Below are 18,056 nucleotides of genomic sequence, written 5' to 3' on the forward strand. Positions count from 1 at the left end.
ACACAAACTAATGTTCTTTTCGAAGAAGGAGGTGTTCCTATCGCATGTATATGTCCAAGTATTCGGTTAAGAAGGGGTCTTATTTGTCCTTTTTAAAACCGAAATATGAGCATATTTGGGGTTTTGCATGTGTTTATGAGGCCTTTCAAAACCTGAATATTTCGGCACTGACTGCATGTAAACATAGTCAGTGAAAAATAGATTGGTTGTTGTTTGATAGTTCTTGTCTGTGTGTTGCCTCAGCTGCCTGTAAATGTGCTGATGTGCGTCTGTAGTGGATCAATGCTCAGCTGATGCTCAGATACTGACACCAAACAGCAACATTTGTTGTCTCTGGTCTGCTTTATTTAGATATTCTGTGTGTGTGCGTGCGTGTGTGTGTGTGTGAGTCAGTCGGTTTCTGCAGCAATGTGTATGTGTATTCGATCGTGAAGCAGCAGTTTGGGCTTGGCCCGTGCATTGGGGCGGATGTATGTGGATCGATGGCAGTAATCCAGAGCAGATTAAAAGAGCATTAATACTGGCAACGATAACGTAAACGGTACGGACCTAGATCTTCATTGATCTGTAGGAACCTGATCTAGACTGGTTCCTGGAAGAGAACAGGAGTTGGGGAGGGAGAGCTGACTAACCGTATGTACTCCTCAGAGTTTTTATAATTTTGCCACAGTGGAAGGGAAATAAAATGTTTAACATATTAAAATCAAGACTTTTCTCATACTGTCATTACAGGGAAAATTCTGCTGAAAACATAGGGCGAATCCAAACAATCAGTAAAGCTCAATGAACATATCATTATAAAAATATCTGGAAAAGTAGGAGAGCTGTCACAATCAAATCTTTTAAAATCGATTATCCTATTTATGATTCCATTGAAAAATTGTATTTATTTAAAGTTTTTGCTTGAACGTCAGTCAGAGTGGCTATAACTACTCATTTATTATCTTTTATACATATGAATTATGAGGCACCAACACAGTTTGCCTATGCTAACCGACTATCAATGACAAATAGCATTAGTGTGCTAGCAATTATCATTTAAGGTCAACAAATACTAACTAATAGTTAGTTCACACATACATATTGTTACATGTACATTACAGATGGAATATTGTCCTTTCATTAATTTACAGGCAGACCATGCTTTAACAATATTCCATTAGAAAATTTGCCAGTGGAGCTGCGTAATAGCGTCTTTGAGGTTAATAACTTCCTGTTGCCGAACTTTTTCTTTTTCTTCTTCTTTTTCTTCTTCTTCATCTTCTTCCACTTCTTCTCGACAAGCAGACTGGGCATGTTTTGTGTTTGATTGTTCCCAACGATTGAAATTTGATCACCTAAAACTGAGCCACTATACAGTAGATCCAGGGTGTCAAACTCATTTTAACTTGTGGACTGCATGGAGAGACATCGATTCCCAAGTGGACCGGACCAATAAAACCATGATATATATTTATATAACTTTAAAACAACAACTTCATATTCTTTATTCTTTTTTAATTTTGTCCAAAACAGTAAAAGCACATCATCACTAGTAATCATAAACCATTAACATTATTAACAATATTAATCAAAACATTTCAAGTTTTACATATGCAGGATTATAAAAAATTCAGCTAATTTTTATACTTTATAAAATCATTTTGTGGGCCGGATTAAACTCGTTTGCGGGCTATAACCGGCCCATGGGCTATATGTTTGACACCCATGCAGTAGCTCGTTTGTTGTGTATTCTGAGGTAGTACAGCTGTGGTGCTTTTTAGAGGAAGTTCATACCTTTCGCTCCCTTTTTTGGTAATTATCATGTGCTAATATTGTCTGTTGAAATCATTATCGGCCTCCTTCATCAGTAATAATGAGTATCATCCCTGAAAAACATATCTGTCTATCTCTAATGTGGACTATACAACAAAGTCCATGCAAGGGACTAATTGTGGGGATTGTTATACACACAGAGTGTGTTTTTGTCAAATCTATCTGGATTCAGCATGTATGTTGACATTCACTGTAATTAAGCATAAATGACAAGTTGTTTGCTCATTGTGTGTTCTGATAGTCTTTTACTTTAAAATTGTGATTAATTTGTTATTATTGACTGTTTCATAAATATGTGTGTTGCACATATATTCCAGTTTTTTTTTCATTTATGGTAATTAACGAACTGAAGTCGAACTTAATCCTCTTTTTTATTTTTTAACAATTTTGAAGGATAGATAAGATTTATAATAGCATCTCTTCTTCAGTGTGTCTTCATCTTACCCTCAAGCTCATTATTGGTCCTGCTTGTGCTGATAAATCAAAAGCAAACCTGAATTTAAGACAAGACAATGAAGAAAAGTGCTGGTCAGATTTTCTTCTTTTTTTTCCCCAGTTCACATTTGGTGGTAAAAGCATTAAAAGGAAGCTCTCGTTTTATGTGCATTAGACTTATGAGATTGGGTGGAATCCTCTTCTATTTGATCGAGCCACATAACCGGATTCATTTAGTTGATACCGTCTGTTATTGGATTAGGTTTTAGATTAGATGGATAGGATCCAATTGTAGATATTACAGCCTTTAATAGTGACAAGTTACCGGGAGAGAGTCGATGGAAATGTACGTCCATCTATTCGCTACCCAGCCATCGACTCTTCCATTTATCATCCGCTTCCATTTACAAGCCATACACCGCCATTTTTCCAAATTATCCACAATCATTCATTATCTATAGCCTACTCTCAATCTTTAAAGAGGCAGTCAGTAGTATTTCTTATTGAACAAAGTTAATCATTTTAAAAACCCGCTAAAAATTTCAGTAACATGCAAATACTTGTAATCTATCACGCAAACATTGTTTTTTTTATATAATCATATGTCTAGGAAGAATAAATTATATGACATGGGAAGGGCTGGTCAGACAAGAGGCCACCATGTTTTGCAGCCATTCTTAAGCTATGGCTAGTCAAAGGAGGAAATCTTCACGAGCGTAATTCCAATCACGTTTTTTTTATTATCAGTTTGTATCTTGTGTGGGGCCGAGTTTCCAGTTTGTATGCCTCTCGCAAAAAAAAAAAAAAAAAACAGGAAGAAGAAGGGGAAAAAGAAGATTTGAATGTGGAATTAATGTGGAAGGAAGAGAAGAAGATGATGACAAACAAGGAGAAGAGTTAAGCTTGGTTTTTGCTTGACTTATGAAAGCTCCGCACAGAAAGGAGACCCACGGAATTTCACCGGCACTTAGCAGAACTTTATACTCGGTGCGGCTTCCCCGGCAGACAGCCAATATTCTCCCATACTATAGGTGGCAGTAAATGGAGTCTGCAGCATACAAACAACACTATTCTATAACAGAGGTAGAGAATCCTAGTAGATTCAAATGATCTAAAAGGTTTTTTTTTTTTAGCAGACCCCTCATCTCTCTCCAGTGTGTGTGCTTGCCAGGAGTTGTTTACGGTATTTAGGTCACAGTGGTCCCTTTCAGCTGAAACATAAAGGTGTTTGTACGGGCGAACTTCCATGAGCAATAGTTTGTCCGCCATGTTTTCCATGCAGTGCTTCCGTGCGGTAAAGAAATTCCCGAAGGTACGTGTTGTGGAAAATCTGGCCTGCACAGACTTGTCCACAGAGGGGCGTGGTTGCCGAAATGACTTCATTTTGACGCGTGGAGCTGTGTGGAACACGTGGACTTGTCAAGTATAAGCCAAGCTTTATGGTGCACACAGAAGGTACAGAACTGTACCACAACACAGGGCATGATGATCGATTTGAGAGTATGGATGACCACAGTTATTCCACGCATTTGAAGTGACCAACCACACATAAAAAAACAAGAGCAAAGACATTGAGATAAAACAAGAAAGATGTTGACGCTATAGAGAAAGCTGAGGAAACCAAATTTGGTCTGGAAAGGACTGGATTTTTGCAATGAATTCCATACTGTTGACCAGTTGTGGATCCCTTGTTGTGTCTGCGGATGCCAAAATTGTCGTGCTTCTGCATGAATCTTACTGACTAATGTCTCTCTCTCTGAAGAAATAGGTCACAAGCTTTCAAGTACGGTCTCTCTGAGAGATTGTAGTGTGCATGTTTCAAAATCATCAGATGTCACTAGATGCTGCTAAATTCTACTGACTGCCTAGTTAAATATTTTGCTGTGATCTCTTGGCTGTTTCATATCTTACAGACAAGGAAATCTGATCAACTTAAATGACCTGGCACTGATCAAAGTAGAGACAAGCGGTCCTCTATGGCCACACAAGCTTCTCTCGATCAATCATCGATAACAATCCAATCTATCGATTGAAGAATATTATCTTTCTGCCTGTGTTTGCTCTCTGTTGGGGCTGTGTGCTGTGAGATAGACCACCAATGACTTCAGGACGCCAAAAACAAAGCTGATAAGAACGAGTACAGAGAAACCAGTTAACTCATCATCTATTAGCTCAGTGTGTGTATGTGCGTATGTGTGTGACTAAACAGTGGCTCCCTTTGACTTATCATCACTGTCAACATTTAGCAAGTCAAGGTTAGTGAATGTTTTCCCTGACGCTTTTATATCTCTCCTGAGGATTTTTGGGGGGAATTCAAAATTTTAGCAATTTTCCAGTGCTGTCAGATTGTATTTTGAGAATAGATAGATAGATAGATAGATAGATAGATAGATAGATAGACAGATAGATAGATAGATAGATAGATAGATAGATAGATAGATAGATAGATAGATAGATAGATAGATAGATAGATAGATAGATAGATAGATAGATAGATAGATAGATAGATCAGAAGGTTGTGAGAGTAGAACGCAAAACTGAAAAGATGAATAATCATAAACAAATTGATCACTGACTTATCAAATGAGTAACACTTCAGCTTCCTCTTTGAGTTACCACTTTGGTAAAGCAAACAGTATTAGTGGATAAAACAAACTGTGCTTGTGAAGTTACAACATTTGACCTCCAAACCGGGGGCTTTATTTTAAGCAATCTGTTGGTCTCACCTAGTCCTCAAGTAGTGGGGCGGGGAGATGCCTGATACGCCGATGACCTCCGATAGTTGCAATAAAATGAGTGGTCTTTTTTTTTTATTTTTTTGTTTTTTTGTTTTTTTTACATATCAGCACAGTATTAGTCTATCTATTAATCTTCCTGGGATATTAAACTTAAATACTCCTACTATTGTTCATTTTGACCTTAGTAGGCTATATTTCATGTTAGTTTTTCTACTGACAAGTAAGGATGAAAAGGAACAAATTATTTGTTTAATCGTGTGTAACCGATGTACATGCTCAAATCCAAAGGATTTTTTTTTTCTCATTATATACTAGATGACAAGACACAAGGGACTCTGCAGCTATTTAACTGAATGTTTTAAAATGCCATTCAAGCAACAAAACTGAAGTGAAATTCTGGAATAATAATAAAAAACCAGATGAGGTCAAGGTTCTCTTAGGACATCCCATCCCACTGTTATCATGCTATAACAGGCTGTGATTGGTTCGCCTGTTACTCCTGGTAAACGCATATGACCTCAGTCTGATAGCATCACCATATATATTGTGGACAGATTAAACAAAGAGAGATCTTTTCTGAGTAGTCGTGTATACACATTGATATGCAACTACATAACTGAGGAATGTATCTTTTGATGGCAGTTCTCAGTTACATATGTACGTTTACAATCACAAATATCTGGAGAAACATACTCAGAGCACATTTACACCATTAATTGTAAGCTCATATTGATCTCCAATCAATTACTTTAATGATTAAGTGCTTCAGCCGCTAAGTGTATTGAATAGTGCTGATGTAATTCCATATTTTTCTTTACATTAAAAACGTCTTTAAGCAATGGGTGATTACACTTTTAGTGCTCCTGTGGGTATTCCATCAGTAGGACAGCGAATGTGGAATTGATCTCAAGTTTTCACACACATTTTTTTCTTTGTAATCACCATGTAGCTGTTCAGTCTAAGCAGAAAGCAAGCTTTGTTAAAACACGCACTGTTGTCTTCTCCTGTTATTGCATGGAAGTGAAGATTCTCTTTAGCAATGAGCTTGCCTTGAGGTTGTTTCCCTCACCCAGATTGTAATGTGCCATAAATGTAGTGGCACATTGAATATGTGCATTACCTCTGATAATGGAAACAGAGAATTATTGCATGTATCACAGTGAATTGAACCAAGCTGTACTATTTTGTGGAAATATTAAAAATAACAAATAATAATAATAATAATAATAATAATAATAATAATAATAATAATAATAATAATAATAATAATAATAATAATAATAATAATAACAAAAATGTCATAATTTGGGAATTTTCCTTTTCATACAAGGGAGAGATACAGTACTGAATACTGTAAGACAGAGAGTATTTCCGGTTGGCAAAGTGGTGAGAGGAAATGATCATGGTGCATTAAGCACAACCACACACACACACACACACACACACACACACACACACACACGCACGCATGCATACAGGGATATTATGTAGTGATTATTGCTAAGTGCTAAATTATTGCCTACTCTAGCATGTGTGTGTGCGTGTGTGTGCGTGTGCGTGCATGTGTGTGTATCAGAAAAGATGGTGAAGAATCATCGTTATTTGTCATTTACACACAGTTTTGTGGCAAAAAACACACGCACACTTCTGGTGCACAATTAAAACTGAAACAATGTGTCAAAACAAAAAGGATGTCACAACCCAACCGCAGATAAAGCAGTAGAAAATATACACATTAAATAATACATAACAGACAATTCAATAGGCTGTTAATTTGAAGTTGGCCTTTGCAGCTGTGTTAGCACAGTGGCTAGCTTGAGTCCTTGCGATTGTTTTGTTGCCATCACATCAAAGAACCACTAACTTGAATTCGCTCCTTAAAAAAAAAAAAAAAAAAATCATATTCAGTTACTGATTAAGAACTCAAATAAATTGCCAAACAGTTATGCTGTCATTATATGATACGGCACAAGTCTTCAGAGTTAGCACTAGATGCTAACTATGTACGTGGTGCATTCAACCAGACTTTTCAATCTCGGACAGAAAAGTAGTCTGTCAATGTAATAAACGTTAATAACTGCAAATGTCTAAATGACGGCTTTCTATCAAGCTATAAAAGCTGAAGAATTATGGTTGTGAAATTACTTTGATATTTTATTAACTACAGCAAACCTTCGCCTACAGTATTTTTACCAGGGGCGGTCCGTGACTTTCACACGTACTGTATGTCTTCAGTGATGTAAGACTCTTGAATTGTGGAGCTCTCTCTTTCCCTTTGCACTGAGATGTACAAAGTATCCACTCGGGTGTCCCCCAAAGTTTTTAAAAGCACCGTAGCGCTTGTGTTCAGTTGTGCTTTGGTGTCTTGTTGCTGCCTTGGTTAAACAATTGAAGTTTGCAAATCCAGTGTAGCTCCAAACACCAAATTGATCCTTTGCAAACAAAAGGCATTCCCACCAGAACAATTTGCAGTTTCCCTCAGAAGCCATAAGCCAGGGGTACAGCTCATTGTTTGTTGATTGGAAGGGGTGGACAAACACCTTCCCCTTCGTGGACAGGTTAGCTCATAGCTACGCTACACCTTTAATGCAGATCAGACAAGCTAACACTATTAGCTTGGTTGCTGAGGATAGCACTGCCTTCCTGCAGTGAGCATTCAGTCACATTTCGTTCAACGTGAAGCCTCTAGATGGCGATCTTATGACTCGATTGGCTATTGCAGCAGTCCATTAAAAAAATATGGGCCTGATTACATGTGTCTTTGCACACGGCACAGATGGCCCTCAACTTTTGAAGAAAAAGTAAAAATTTAGTAAAAATACATTGAAAATAAAATTGACTTTGATTATAATTATTATAATTATTATAGTTTATTATAGTGATGACAATATCAGGTTTTATTAGGTCAGCAGAGAAGGCCTAGCTGGCCCTGACGGTACACCACTGATGTTTACAATACCAAATCATACCCTAATAACCAGACTTCTGTCCTTAATTCTAGTGTTTGGTATGTCAATGAATTAAAATAAAGAATAACGCCGCCGTTGTTGTAGATAATTATTGTAACATTTACTAGCAAAAACAGGTACGCATTAAAATGAGAGCCCCTTTAAACAGGTGTTAAAACGAAGAACAAGAATAATCATCAGAGTTTTAGTATGATGTTTTATTGCATTTTCATATCATTTACAGGCCTGTACAGGATGCTGCAAGTGATGTTAGTCTGTTCCCAAAGTCGATTGGCTGCTGAAAGCTAATGTGCAAAGAAAGTTTTTTTTTGTTTTTTTTTTTTATTGTATTTTTTTTCCCTTTTGATTTGTTAGCCAAGCATTTGGCCAAATATTTTAATTTTGGTGCATCCCTAAAATACATGCATATAATGTACTGAGTTGACTGAAATGTCAAATAACGTTTAAATATTGGGGAGAAAGAGTGTGACAAGTTGCTGACAAAAGAAGAAAATAATCATTTAGCTCTGTTGGCTCCTGATGGAGTGTTTTGATGTGCCAAAGCGTGGCGCCACACTCCAGCAGTGAAATGTATGTTGAAGGACGACTTTACTACTTACCCTGCACTTACATGCCCTCACTGTAATGGATACCAGGCTTAAGTGGTAATGGTGCAATAAAAAAAATAAAAAAAAGATACAGAGTGCACGAGAAGGCGAGCCATGGTGAAAGGAAAAAAGAGAGATGAAGCAAGTCAGAAAGATAGGAGGGGCAGAAAGATGAGGGAGAGTGATGCAAGCATGCCATAATAAGTAAAAGAGTGGTGGATGGATGAAAGATAATTGTGCAGAAGACTGATAGAGATAAAAGAGTAATGATGAAGGCAAAATTTGTTGGTTTTTCATCACATTAGCGCCACAATTGTCAACTGAAGTGAAGTGTACGTAAACACATCTTCCACAGGTAGTCCTCAAACCTATGAACAAAACATGATGTTTTGTATACGGACACGCCAGGTTTGCTGAAAATGAAATATGCAAATAATTCTTATCAGGAACTATTTATAACAAACTGAATTGCTAGCCACTCTGGTGACTATTGATGGTTACTTTAGCGCATGCTAAATGCATCTTGAATGACACTTCAGCATTGCTCAACTGGTCAATACCCTGACTCTGAGCCATCCTTTTTTACTTGGTCCCAGTATTTTGCCAGTGTATTAAAATGTGTTTCCCCTGCCTGTGCATGTTGAAATGACATGCGGTGACTCTGATCCTGCTTTTGTTTCCACCAACCCCCTTGCCATACATGCACATTTTTTACGTCTCTCTCTTACATCCCACCTGATTCAAATAATTCGCTCATCAGCAAGTTCAGCAGAAGCCTGATAATGATCCCGATCATTTGAATCCGGTGTGACATCGAATACATGCAGGATAGCGCTTCTCCAGGACCCGAGTTGCCTACCCCTGAACGAGTCATTCCTGTTTGGTGCATTGAACTAGTATTTCTATTGACATTTGAGATGTGTTGTATCTCTAGTCAACAGTGTGATCTGGTGCAGTGCTCGCTTTCTTTTATTTCTTCGTGTAGCTATCAATCCTTGAATGTGAGCACTTTTTTTCTGCAAAACCTTGTTCATCAAACTAAAACTCTATAGGCACAACATACCTCACTGTCACATATTGGGAATGCTGAACTTACAATGTTGTGACCTTATTTCCCATGATTCGGTGACACAGAATCAAGTAGTTCTATTTCCTGTATAATGTGAATGTAAATAGTTTAACCTCCTTTTCAACTGTTCATCAGTATAAAGCACCATTAAAACTGAGTAATTTACTTATATGCATGGAATAAACAACTGACTCGCTAAAAATATTGGGACGTTGGTATGTGACCAACATTAAATCGGAGCAAAACAATTGAGACTTGGGACAGAAGGCTCAAAATAGGGACTGTGTCAATTAAAATGGCATGTTTGGTCACCCGAGTTTTAAGTTCTCGTATAGACGCTGTAAAAAATAATAAACAGTTGTTGAAAGTTCATTTATATTGCTTTTTTATTTTGTTAATGTTAACAAGGATCCAGGTTTAGGTATACCTAGAAACTTTTTAAAGATAATAATCTTATTTATAGTCAGTGCGTCGAGTGGACGGGAGGCGCGCAAAAAGACCTTTGGCAAACTATAGTCGAGAGGCACTGCAATAAAAGAACATTGTGATGAGATAATCCACTCAGGCACAGGGAGAATATGCACTCTTCACTGGAAGGGCTGAGCAGGAAGCGAACCCGCGACCTCTGCACTGTGAGGCGGACAAGCTCACCCCTCTTCTTTGTCAAACCTGTTTTGTTTCTTGCTCTTCTTGACGCTAATGTAGATTGTTCTTTTAGGAGAAAATAGATTTAGGCTTCTCACAAAATAGGAGATTTTTTTCAATTATTCTGACATAACAAAATTGATTAGTATGTAATACTATGAGCGAATCAAAGGCGGTAAACTGTCCAAGTGGTCTTCCATATTTTCTGCTGATGTATTTGCTTATAGACACGTTTAGCAAGACTCTGATTCACGGCAGAGAGCTGATGAAAGACGGTGCATGCCTGCCATATTGATCCCATTGATCCCGTCTCACCTTTAAAAAACACACACTCCCCTTTACGCTCGCCACCCACTTTATTGTCAACCCTCCCCCTTGTTCTCAGACCGGTAAACCCCTTTTGAATAATATAATTGTGCATTTGATCCTCACTGTAACCCCGATCAGAGGGTGCGAAAAAAAACAAAAACCTGATTGAATCACTCAAGCGTGCTGCCTGTTCGTTGATGGCAGTGGCTGTGTTTGTGTGTGTGTGTCTGGGTGATTGCGATGCTTCTCCTTTTACATTTGACACTTGACTTGTCTGCACTTTTTCTTGAACATTGTCTAGTGAAAACTGCTGCTTAGCTGCTTTTTATTGAGCTGCAGTAAGCAGGAAACAGGAGAGAGACATAGGTACTATTTAATTGTTAATTCATTAAGTTTGCTCTTTAATGTGAATATTGGTCTTAAGCAGCTCACCACACATTTTTTTCAAGTCTCATTGAGACTTGTACCTGTAAAATTATGAAATTATTATCATTTATATTTTATTATATACTATATATATTTATCATTGATAATAATATTATGAACTAAAAAAAAAATGCAGTCTTTTTTTTCTTACACACTCGCCAGGTAGTTAATTGGGTTACTTTTACCCAAGGCTGGATTAATTATTTTAACCCAAGAAATTAGGTTACAGATTGGATTAAGGAGTTGAAGCTGGTTGGCATTTTGGTCTTTTGTTGTGCATTGAAGTTGAAAAAAGACATAATAAAACACAACAACTTTTTGAAGTGGCTAGAGGGATCAACATATTATAAGAGCTACTTCTAGTAGGAAAATGTTGTAGCAAAATTACCATTAATATAAACCATATGTGTGACCATGAACTCAATATCCCATTTCTTACTAGGTTTATCTCGGTAGTTTTTCCCCTTGTTAAATGAAAATCTTGACCCAATGTCTATGCTATTATTAAATCCTCAATCGAATTTCCTAGTTGAAAAAGACATAGGTGTTGTTTGTGCCATTTGTTTAAACATATTTAGACATTTAAAAACATTTGCAATATTTGCAATAAATAAACATTGTTAATGAATATTTTTTATGGTTTTATATTTATGTCTGTTCTGCATTTTTTTCCCAAAATCCCATGGTGCATGTACATAAGCAAGTTATTACGCCCATGCATTATGGAAAAAGAATGCTATATTTTTTGCATTTGCCCATGTACATTCAAATGAGTGCCATTTAAAAATGTTCACTCTACATTGGCAGATCCAGAGTAATATATGTTTTCACGGCTAAAAACTAATGTTGGGTGGGCAAGTACCGATACCAAGTATCGGTGTCGTTCCACTAACGGGCCTTATGTCAAGGTATTGGTACTCATGATCACAGGGGGGATTAGTATCAGTTTCTCTCTCCGAGTAGTTTTATGATCATGGCCTAGAAATTGATCTGTGTGTGTGGGCAGGGTGGGGCGTGTCATTCAAATGAGTTTGAGGCCGCATCACTGCTCCACACGCCACTGGTAGATAATGAAATTATGTAAAACGAATGAGCAACTCTAACATGTCCCATTTCTTGTCCGATGTTCCCATGGGTTGTAGCGTGCAAGCGGAAGGAGCAGGACACAGCGAAGGAGCGAAACAACACACCAAAGAAATCCCGGTTGGTCTTCACTGACCTGCAGAGGCGAACGCTGCTGGCCATCTTCAAAGAAAACAAGAGGCCATCCAAAGAGATGCAGCTCACCATCTCGCAGCAGTTGGGCCTTGAACTCACCACCGTCAGTAATTTCTTCATGAACGCCCGCCGCCGGAGCCTGGACAAATGGACAGATGACGGAGCCAGCCCCGGCGCCCAATCTTCAGCGTCCAGCACTTGTACCAAAGCGTGATGATAGGTAGCGGCGTAGATGACAGGGATGAGGGTTTAGGTTTAGCCTGATCCAAGCAAAGAGTGGAAACCGGGAAACCAAACGTTTTACTTTTGTTTATGTTTTTTTGTCTGTTGGCGTTTGTCCAAACGACAAACTGAGAGAGGGGCTGCTCACTGTGACGACTTGTAGCCGAACCGCCTTCTCCAAACCCATCGCTAATCCGTTCAGAACCTGAAAGGCAAGCTATGCCCGAGAACAAAATATCTTTAAAAAGACGAAAAAAAAAGAAAGAAAAAAATGCTTCACTGCTGGTGTGTGTCTCACACCAGCCCAAATACCAAAGACGAGAGTACAGTACGTTTTCTATTATGCAATATAAGCTAGGAACCAACCAGTGGGCTAACCAATGAAAGCTTTATGACTACAGAATGTGCTAAGAATGAATGGACATTTTGTCAGATGTCCAAAACCTCGGTCACTTCTAAACTAACCAAAGAGAATGGAATTATTTCCACAAATTAAAACAACAGAATACATTATTTTGAAGTTGACATTTTTTGCTGAAGTAACGTCACCCTCCGGTTCAATTACAGTGCCAGAAAACCAAAGTCATTTCCCCCTCCAGAACTGAGTTCAATGCACTCTTTAGCTTTTACTTTCGAAGCTTTATTGAAAGCTTCAATCTTACCAAAGACAGGCATACAATTCAACGATTGTTCAAGTTGGGAAATGACTAAGAACGGAAGCACAAAGACACATCATTGGTACCTTCCCGGGCACATAAATCTTCCTCAAAGTCTGAGCCAACATGTCGTACTGCAAGTTTTCCTCAAATTCAGTGAAGTACAGTGAACATGAATATGTACTACATATGTGAGCACAATCTTGAAGCACATTTGTTTTGCAATAGAAACTGGGGCTCTCTGCCAAGCCGAGTGGTTTTTCGCATCTTAGAAAACTCAGGATGCCATTTTTCTAAACAGTGGCTGAAATCCACTCTGCGTTCTAGTCATCACACGCTGTAATGTACTGTGTAAAAGTACATTCATGCACTCACTTAAATTTTGCTCATCCCACGAAACATGATCAAGATGAACCAATATTTTCCAGTTAAGCCTAATTTTGTTCAACCATACTTCTTGTTTTCGTGATAATTCCTTACTCTGGCCACTGTTTTTTTGTATTGGAGAATCAGAACAATCTTAAACTAGGAGAAACAATTTTCACTACTTGAAAGTTTAAAAATCTTTTTGTGACAGTGTTACTAGATTTTTCATTTAGATACATTGAGTAGACATTCGAACATTTCACAGTGCCAATCAAAAGTTTGGAAACAGCTTTAAAGGTGACTACATTCATTTGATTAACTCTTGATAATGCACAGATGTGAACTGAAAGTCATTGCAGGTTATAAAGCATCACCTACATATAGGAATGCACCCAGATTATTGGCTAATTTTTTCTGAAAATGGCAAAAACCACATTTTCGTTTTTTGTCCGAAAAACAGTAAAAACAGACAGAGGGAAAGTGTTTGGTTGCTTTTTTGTTTTTTATACAAATGGTGCCTATTTTCAGATTTTTAAATTGTGAAACATTCTGTTTTGATTTAAAAAATAAAAGGCAAATTATTACTTTGAAATTTCGTCACGACAATGAGTGAAATATTAATGTACGATTCAGGTTTTTTTTTAAATAATGAAGTAGAGTGTGTTTCCAAATTATTGACTGGCACACTGTAACTAGTTGGATACAGAACACATGCATGTTTGATGCCCTTAATGATTGGTACACGTATACTAGTTCTTCCTTTTTGGTTCCAGTCTTTTTATAGACCGGGGGTAGGCAACCCCTTTCCTAGAGCTGCGTACCTGCATGATTTTGATGTCTCTCTCTTACATCACATCTGAGTCAAATAATCAGCTCATCAGCATGCTCTGCAGAAGCCTGATAACGAGCCTGATCATTTGAATCAGGCGTGTCATAGAAGGCAGACATGGACTACATGCAGGATAGCGGCTCTCTAGGACCAGAGTTGCCTACCTCTGTTTTAAAACTTTGACTGCCATCCGTTCACCGCAAAAACAAACAGTAGACCGTTTGATCCTGTGGGGAACGGACTACCCAGGCGAATCAGGGCCTTTGTAATAGTTAAAGAGGACAATCTAAAGACGATGTCTGGAAAGTCCGTCTCCCGTGCAGCGTCATTCGGTTAGCAAGCAAGAAGACACGTCGTAGCGCTTCAAACAAATCGGTTGATAAAAACGTGATGGACATTTATCAACATTTGTTTGCGGCCTAGGCATGACAATGACAATGTACCATCACTCTGCATAGCCTTTCCCACTGGATGTAAATACCAAAGCCCATTCAAAAACACCTCAACCGCAATCACCTCCTTCTGTGTTCTAGCAGCTTTTACGATCCATAATCACCTCATCAATCATCACTTACATGAGCTATCAAACCAAAAAATTGCAACCAAACCAAAGCAAAGACGCCAGTCAGCAGCCCCTGCTCCTTTAGAAACCCCAGGTTGAGTCCAAGCCTGGTTAGAAGCAAGCCAAAGGCTTGAGAATGAAAAAAAAATGGACACTGAGACTTTTTCTATTTATTGACAAATCGAAACCAAAGAAAACCCTTTTTCTGCACCTAACTGTTCCAACAAACAGACTGAAAATGGAAGAGTATTACTACCAAAAACAAACAAAAGTATTTGAAAAAAAAATTAAAAAAAGAGTGGATTTAGCGATGTCAAGGATCAAAGACGAGGATGAGGAGGGAGGCTAGCTAGAGGACTGGATGACATCACATGAGTGGAGAAATAGCTTTGTTCTGGCTCAAGTTGAGTCACGCCGGCCAAGTTGGGGACTGACAAAAGGAAAACCACACGAGAAGGAGGGAAACGGAGGACGGCGTCATCATCGTCTTTCCCTCCAGCCCGCAAATGTCCGAACATTAATGTGTCTCTCACGGTTGAAGAGTGTCTTTAACGTGTGCCTATGCAGTTTTTCAAAGTTAAAATGGTTAAACGAACAACAGAAACCTCAGCTAACAAACCAAAGATTCACTGTTAATGCCAGAAGCAGTTCTCCTCCTCTAGTTACAGCCCAACTTTGGCTAAGCAGCATGTGTGCGCGCCACTCACCCACTTTGGGTTTTCATCCATGTACTGTCTTATTTTTCAACATTTTGTCCTTTTACAATCGCATGGCTTTACTCTATGTCAAGTTCTGTAATTCTTGATAACTAGCTTGACGTCAAGTATTTTTGGCTTATTTGAATTTTGGCGTGCCCTCCATTCACACAAAAGTCACACAACTAATTTGAATGAATATTACGTCATTAAAATATCTCGCCGTTACCCTTAGCCATTGGTTTCTCCACAAAGCAAGTCTACCTCCAAGCTTCCCAGGCTTTAATGCAGGGAAATATTGATTCCCACCCTTTTGTTCATAATAAATTTGCGTAAGCGTCAGTTCATTGTCACCATTTAACAGCTAACACAAATTGTTAGCTAACAACTGCTTCCGTCACGTAGGTTTTGCTTCCATCCAGTCTGACGTGAAACCATCGTTTCTGCTGACTGATTTGTTGAGCTTCCTAAAACACAAAGGCTAACAATAACGCTATGTGAGATGTACAGATCAAACCAAAGACTCTTCTCTGTACTCGCACACTGGCCTAACTTAACTGTGACCTTTCTCATTTAGCTGAATTCCATCAGGAAATGGCCAAACAATTGGCAAATTTTGCTTGCACAAAAGCCCACTTTGTCGTTTTGGAGAGAGACTAAGTAGCTTGGAAGATGCACATTAGCGTGTTCTTTTAGAGGAGGGGAACTCTGCTGCTGCTCCATAACCTACACCAACAATAGATGACAAGAACCAAAATTACACAACATAAACACACACTGAGAGAAACTGCTCAAGTATCGGTCAAATAGCTTTATCCTTAATTTTCTCTCTTTCTGTATGTAAAGCTTCTAGTCCAAAGAGATGCCCCCACCCACTGAGCCCTCCAATCCTGTTGACAATACCCAATGGAGGGGTGTTGTTTCGAGAGCCAGGGGTGGCGGCCATTTTCCATTCTCACTTGCAATTCTGTCTGGATGTAATACAGGCAAAAAAGAACAAAAAAAAGTGTATGAAACCAAAAATGTTCCAAAGAGGTTTTCATTGCTTGTTTGCTTGAAGTACTTACAATTTATTGCCAATAATTATGTCTAGTATTACATTCCTACTTGGGATTTTTTTGCTGATTGTGTATGTGTGATTTTTCTTTTTAATTTAATGTAATTTATGTTTCTAATTTAAGCGAACAAATTGTGTTGCCAAATCTCCCACTGAACCCTTTACCCTTCTGATGAAGATTAGCTTTGCCAAAGTTTACATTGTATGTTCTTTTTCCTTTATGTTTGATGCTGTATTTATTTATAAGGTGTTTAGAACACTCTAGGTTTGTACTTGATAATAATTTAACGCTATTTAATTAGATGTAATTGTTTTCAATGAATATTTATGTATTTAAGAATGATAGTTGCATCAAAGATGCAGTGCTTACGCCAGGCCTCTTAATTTATTCTTAGTTAGCTTTAAAAACAAAAAATAAACCAAAAAAAAAAAACAAAAATCAAAAGAAATGTTCTTTTATGAATGCTTAGACTTAATGGCAGAACAATGTAGGAATGTTAAACTAGACTTGCATCTGAATGTCCACTCATGTTCTCAGTGTTTTTGTTCTTTTTTTGTTTGTTTGTTTTGTTTTTTGTCATGAGGATGATGTTCTATTTTTGAATACAACCAAGGCTCAGAAAAGGCCAACCAATGCTGAGCACTGCATCTGTCAATGTTCCTGCTAATTTATTGTTTAAAATCTACTTTTCTTTGCATTTGTTTGCATCCTGCAGACCATTGTTGAATAAGCAACGACTTTCAGGCTGATGTTCTAGATGAAAAAAACAAGATCAGGTGAAGCGCGGGCCACACATTGATGTAAACTGAACTACCAAAGATAACTGGAATCCTTGAGAGAGGCAAATAAACTGTGTGTGTTTACATCCATGCAGCTCATACCTTGGTTAATAAGGAATTATTCTTTTATAGCACTGTATTGACATATAATATTGATTTCCATAACGACATCAATTTGTTTCGATTACTCTCTATTTTAGACAAAAGCCATACTGAAAAGAAAACTGTTTTTCAAACATACTCATAATCATACTCAAGACAATTTTTTTAGATATTTTAATAAAACCTATTATTATTATTTGCTTAAAATGTCTCAACCACATGTCCAAAAGTCATTTTAGGTTTAGTTAGTTAAACTTAAACTTAAACTTAGTTGGTGCAAATGTTAATGTTACTGGCAAATGTGGGCAATTTGTTGGTACATCACCAATGGACCGCTATTTTGCTGATGAACCGCCAAATGACAAAAACATTTGAAAAATTCCGGACTGTAATTGTCACCACCTGTGCCATCTGTCACTTTTGGTAATGATTTGTCGCCGCACTGAGCTAGAGCCTCCAAATTTCCAAGAAACATTTAAACTGACATAAACCTGGGAGAATGGAAGTGTAAACACAGTCTAAATAGGCATCATACATACATGCATCCACAAGTAACTGGCTAAATACTAGAGCATT

General features: G+C 37.9%; 1 protein-coding gene across 1 annotated transcript in view; it reads left to right on the plus strand.

The window, feature by feature from the left end:
- onecut2 (one cut homeobox 2) overlaps positions 1 to 17,464 on the plus strand; it is a 29,187-nt gene extending 11,723 nt beyond the window's left edge. Inside the window, exon 2 of the mRNA XM_088435468.1 lies at positions 12,136 to 17,464. Coding sequence (XP_088291594.1) covers positions 12,136 to 12,425 — 290 coding nt within the window. The 3' untranslated portion in view covers positions 12,426 to 17,464. The remainder of the gene's footprint in view (positions 1 to 12,135) is intronic.
- The last annotated feature ends 592 nt before the right edge of the window (positions 17,465 to 18,056 follow it).

Source organism: Hippichthys cyanospilos, chromosome 15 (assembly GCF_059441005.1).
Source record: "Hippichthys cyanospilos isolate Australia breed blue-spotted pipefish chromosome 15, RoL_Hcya_1.0, whole genome shotgun sequence".
Taxonomy (NCBI): Eukaryota; Metazoa; Chordata; class Actinopteri; order Syngnathiformes; family Syngnathidae; genus Hippichthys; species Hippichthys cyanospilos.